We start from the raw sequence: 5403 nt of genomic DNA, 5'->3' as shown, positions 1-5403 counted from the left end.
TGTACTTTTTCCACTGTAGTTCTATTCTTTCTTTTTATTGATACAGAGCCTCAAGCTGTTGCCCTGGGTAGAGTTCTGCAGAGTCACAGCTCACAGCAACCTCCAACTCCAGGGCTTAAGCAATTCTCTTGCCTCAGCCTCCCAAGTAGCTAGGACTACAGGCCACAATGCTCAGCTATTTTTTGATTCTAGTTGTCGTTGTTGTGTAGCAGGCCCAGGCTGAATTCGAACCCACCAGCTCTGGTGTATGTGGCTGGCACCTTAGCCACCTGGGCTATAGGTGCCGAACCTGTAGTTCTATTCTGTACAGGTAATCCCAACCTTCCATTCCATTAAATACCTTAGATGCATGTTCTAAATACTGTTTTCCTGCAGACATCTGAGTAAGCAGACGAAATTTGTTGTCTTGAAGTACATAGATGCCCTGTTTCAAAAACAGAAAAAACATCAAAAGGCAATGTAGTTTATAGATTTTAAGATTACCTTATTCATACAAAATAATTTGAAAGTTATTAAAATTCACCTTTCCACTGGTCAAATTTTCTTTAAAAGGCAGTTTGCAGTGTTCAAGCTTTAGGGTTGTGAGTTCAGTACTTCATAACATTAGTATTTACTCAATTTTTTTTTAAGAGACAGAGTTTCACTCTGTCAACCAGACTGAAAGCTCACTATACCCGCCTACTCTGGGGGTTCAGAGAATCTTCTCACTTTAGCCTCCCAAGTAGGTGGGATACAGGTGCATGCCACCATGCCTGGCTAATTATTATTTATTTTTTTTCGTAGAGACAAGGATTTACTGTGTTGCCCAGACTGGTCTGAAAACTCTTACCCTGAAGCAATCTTCCCACTTTGGCCTCCCAAAGTACAGGAATTAGAGGCCTGAAGAGCCATGGCACGCAGCCATTAACTGTTTTTACAATGAAGATATGAAGATACATAAAACAGTCTCTATCCTTAAAATACTCACAGTCTATGGCAAAGAAATCGTTAATACACGCTCGTGTGAAATTAGATGTTGTATATAATTGAATCATGCCCACAAAGTCAGCAATCAGAGTTACTTTTTCCAATTCAAGTAATTCCAAGCTTAAGTTGATATTGTTATATGAGAAAATTAATTCTATTGGTAGTATCAGAAATATTATTTTAATTTACTTAAACAAAATACCAGATCTGGGAGCAGCACCTGTAGCTCAAAGGAGTAGGGCACTGGTCCCATATGCCAGAGGTGGCAGGTTCAAACCCAGCCCCACCCAAAAAAAAAAAAACCATATCTGGGCAGGAAAGGTAGCTCATGCCTATAGCTAACACTTTGGAAGGCGAAGGTGGGAGGACTGCTTGAGGCCAGGAATTCAACACTAATTTGAGCAATATAGAGAGACCCTGCCACCATAAAGAAATAGAAAAATAAGCAGAGTATGGTGGTACACAGCTGCAATCCAGCTAATTAGGAAACTGAGGCAGGAGACTGCTTGAGCTCAGGAGTTTGAACATACAGTGAACTATGATGATGCCACTCCACTCTAGTCCAGGCAACAGAGCAAAACCATCTCCCCTACACCCCCACCACCACCAAAATGCCAAATCCACTGTATTTCCTTGAAGCTTATAAAATAAAATCAATCTATTTAAATATATAGTTTTCTATACAATCTACTAATTTTGTAATAAAATATTTTCAGAATAGAAAATATGGGCTCAGTGCCTGTAGCTCAGTAGTTAGGGTGCTGGCTACATACACTAGGGCTGGCAGGTTCGAACCTGGCCTGAGCCTGCTAAACATTGACAACTACAACAAAAAATAGCCCTGTGTTGTGGCAGGAGCCTGTAGTCCAAGCTACTTAGGAGGCTAAGGCAAGAGAATCGCTTAAGCCCAAGAGTTTGAAGTTGCTGTGAGCCAGGGCACTCCATTATGGAGGGAAACAAAATGAGATTCTGTCTCAAAAAAAAAAAAAATTAAAAAATATGACATAAATAATCAGTAATGCTGGCCAGGCTTGGTGACTCAAGCCTGTAATCCTAGCACTCTGGGAGGAAGAAGCAGGTGGATAGCTTGAGCTCACAAGCTCCAGACCAGCCTGAGCAAAAGCAAGACCCCCATCTCTACTAAAAATAGAAAAACTGAGGGAAGGGGATTGCTTAAGCCCACAAGTTGGAGGTTGCTATGAGCTGTGATGCCACAGCACTCTACCCAGGGCAACAGCTTGAGACTCTATCTCAAAGAAAAAAAAACGCAAAGGCTCGGCGCCCATAGCACAGTGGTTAAAGGCGGCACCACATACACCAAGGCTGACAGGTTCAAAACTGGCCTGGGCCTGCTAAACAACAATGACAACTGCTCCCCAACACAGCCGGGCATTGTGGTGGGTGCCTGTAGTCCCAGCTACTATGGAGGCTGAGGCTAAAGAATCGCTTAAGCCCAAGAGTTTGAGGCTGCTGTGAGCTGTGATGTCATAGCACTCTATTGAGGGTGACACAATGAAACTATCTCAAGAAAAAAAAATCAATAATGCAAGAGTTACTTAAGCATAAAATATGCTCTATAAATTAGACCTTAGCAATTACTCTAAAGACATAAATATATTTGTTGTTCCACATATTAACACCCTAATAATAACAACTAAAGAATCAAATTCTGAATCCTACATCATTCTAACATTTACTACTTTTTAAAATTTAATGTAACTCATACAATTGGGGAAAAAGAACAGCCATCGTTATTGATAACTGTCCCCTTGTCTTTATTCACTTTATCCTAATAGAGGAAAAACCTAATGACTCATTAATAACATAATTAAAACATTCCAAAGTTGAACAGAAATTATTTTAAGTTTTAAATAGTAAATCACTAAAATAGGACCTTCATAATTTAGAGGACTTAAAAAAATAGGCCTTAATATATCTAAATACCTGATGATTTGTCCTTAGATTATCGATTTGTTTCTTGAATACTGTAGTCCAAAAATCTTTACAAATGAACTTCATGATATCTAACTCATCCTTGAATCTTGCAGTATCTTTTGTAAACCTAAAAAGATCAACTAGAAGTGACACAGTAGTTTTCCTCCAAAGAAAGCGAGAAAGGTAAATTATTAACTAATTTCCAAATTCCAGAACAGCATTGAATTTTACTGACAGTCATAAAGTGATAGGCACCAAGCAAATTAGATCCCATCTCAATGACTTCACTTTGTTACATAATTACTTTGTACCTAAAATTAGTCTAATAATAAATCAGTCCAACAGTATAGCCAAACTTTCAGGTATAATTCATTCTAGAACATTAAAAAAGAGAGCGAGCCGGCTCAGCACCTGTAGCTCAAGCGGCTAGGGCGCCAGCCACATACACCTGAGCTGGCAGGTTCGAATCCAGCCTGGGTCTGCCAAACAACGACAACTACAACCAAAAAATAGCCAGGCATTGTGGTGGGCACCTGCGGTCCCAGCTACTTGGGAGGCTGAGGCAAGAGAATCTGTTAAGCCCATGAGTTGGAAGTTGCTGTGAGCTGTGATGCCAGAGCACTCTACCCAGGGTGACAGCTTGAGGCTCTGTCTCAAAAAAAAAGAAGAGAGAGAGCCAAGCATGATAATTATAGTGTTATATAAAATACAACTGGAGTTGAACTACATAGATAATAATAAGAATTCATCTTTTGTAAGCTACAGTTCTGCTAAAAAAAAAAAAAAAAACTTGGTCCTATAAATTGAAAGATATATACATAAACATAGACCCTCAGGCATTTCCATCCCTTTGCACTTAAACATATTTCTATTCAGGTAAAAGAACCTATCAGACCTTAAGCAGGAAATGCAAAAAAGTTTCAGATAGTTGTTTCAATATGCCAACATTTTCAGGAAAAAAAAATCTAAAATACATATTTTCTTCAAATACTAAAACATAAAATTTGAATTTGAATAACTGAGTTAAAATAGCATTGGACCTAAAAATATTTTTTCTTTTCTTTTTGCAGTTTTGGCTGGAGCCGTGCTTGAACCCACCACCCCCAATATACGGGGCTTGCACTCTACTCCTTGAGCCACAGGCGCTACCCCTTAAAAAGAATTTTAATCTGTGAATTAAAGCAAAGAATCAAAATTTGGATGTCAAGTTTTATGCAGTTTTTTTCAAATGGATCATTTTTGTTCATAACCTACCTGGAAGAAAATTTTCAAATCCGTACTGCTCACCTTTCTATCAATCCTTGTCCCACTCGAAACCCCATGTTTTCCAGCTTAGTAATACATCGTCCATTTTCCTGTTTAAAAAAAAATAATAGTTTTGAATACTTACAGAACACCAGGACGTTAGTATTCAAAAGTAGTTTTAAAATACTGGCTAAAAATATCAATGTAGATATTTATGTTTTTTTCACTGAAATGTTTTAAGAAAAAGTGAATTATAAGATATCCTTGAATTTTCTTAGTATGAATCATTTTCTAAACAGCAATGCTGCTTATTATTACCCCTTCGTAATTACTCTTCCTCTCCTCTTTTTTCCTATTTTCAACCATTCTTCTCTCCTACAAGGTCTGAATTAAAGTCACAAACTTGCCACCGTGGGCTTATGTTAGCAGCATTGTACAATCAACTTGGTACAGTTTCATAACTTTGGAATATCAATCAGTGTCTCACAGTTGTACTCGTGTGGACATGTAGTGGTGTCTTGCTGAATGGCAATCATTACCCTTCTTGTGTGTTTCTGTGAAGAATGTCAGAGCTTAAATTAGAGCAACAAACATTCCTAATTTTTGTTAAACTTGGCAAGAGTGGAAATGAAATCAGGGACATATTAGTCCAAGTTTATGTTAGGATAATGCTGTGAAAAAGACAGCAGTGTACAAATGGATGAAAAGTTGTTGGAGGGGAAAAAAAAGTGTTACTGATAAAGAGAGGTCAGGGCAGCCAGTAAACGAGCAGAACTGACAAAAACATTGCAAAAATTCATTAAATTGTGCATCAAAATCATCGGCTGACTGCAAGAAGCATAGCAGACCAAGTAAACCTCAATAGAGAAATAGGAAACTCTTAACTGAAAATCTTGGCCAACACCTCCTGGCTCTTGTATCACAACAAAGCACCAACTCACAGGGGACTGTCTGTGAGGGAGTTTTTAGCCAGTAAACAAATAACTGTATTGGAGCATACTTTCTACTCACTGATCTGTTTCTTTACTCCAATGACTTTTTTCTTTACCTGGCTCACCCTCCCAATAGCTAGGACTACAGGTGTGCCCAACTGTGCTTAGCTAATTTTTTTTATTCTTTGTAGAGACGGGGTCTTACTGTGATACCCAAGCTGGTCTGAAACTTCTGGCCTCAAGGAATCCTCCTTGTCTCAACATCCCAAAGTGTGAGGGTTACAACAGTGAACCAGGGCACCCATTCTAATCTTTTTTTTTTTTT

General features: G+C 38.6%; 1 protein-coding gene across 1 annotated transcript in view; it reads right to left on the bottom strand.

The window, feature by feature from the left end:
• TRAPPC6B (trafficking protein particle complex 6B) overlaps positions 1–5403 on the bottom strand; it is a 19310-nt gene that overhangs the window by 6226 nt on the left and 7681 nt on the right. Inside the window, exons 2-4 of the mRNA XM_003791952.3 lie at positions 4189–4256; positions 2911–3028; positions 341–424 (exon numbers count right to left, since the gene is read on the bottom strand). Of these exons, the coding sequence (XP_003792000.1) occupies positions 341–424; positions 2911–3028; positions 4189–4256 (270 nt within the window). The remainder of the gene's footprint in view (positions 1–340; positions 425–2910; positions 3029–4188; positions 4257–5403) is intronic.

This window comes from Otolemur garnettii, unplaced genomic scaffold, assembly GCF_000181295.1.
Source record: "Otolemur garnettii isolate 467f Iridium unplaced genomic scaffold, OtoGar3 scaffold00052, whole genome shotgun sequence".
Lineage (NCBI taxonomy): Eukaryota > Metazoa > Chordata > Mammalia > Primates > Galagidae > Otolemur > Otolemur garnettii.
The sequence above is the reverse complement of the archived record's forward strand: the minus strand, read 5'-3'. Positions and strand labels throughout refer to the sequence as shown.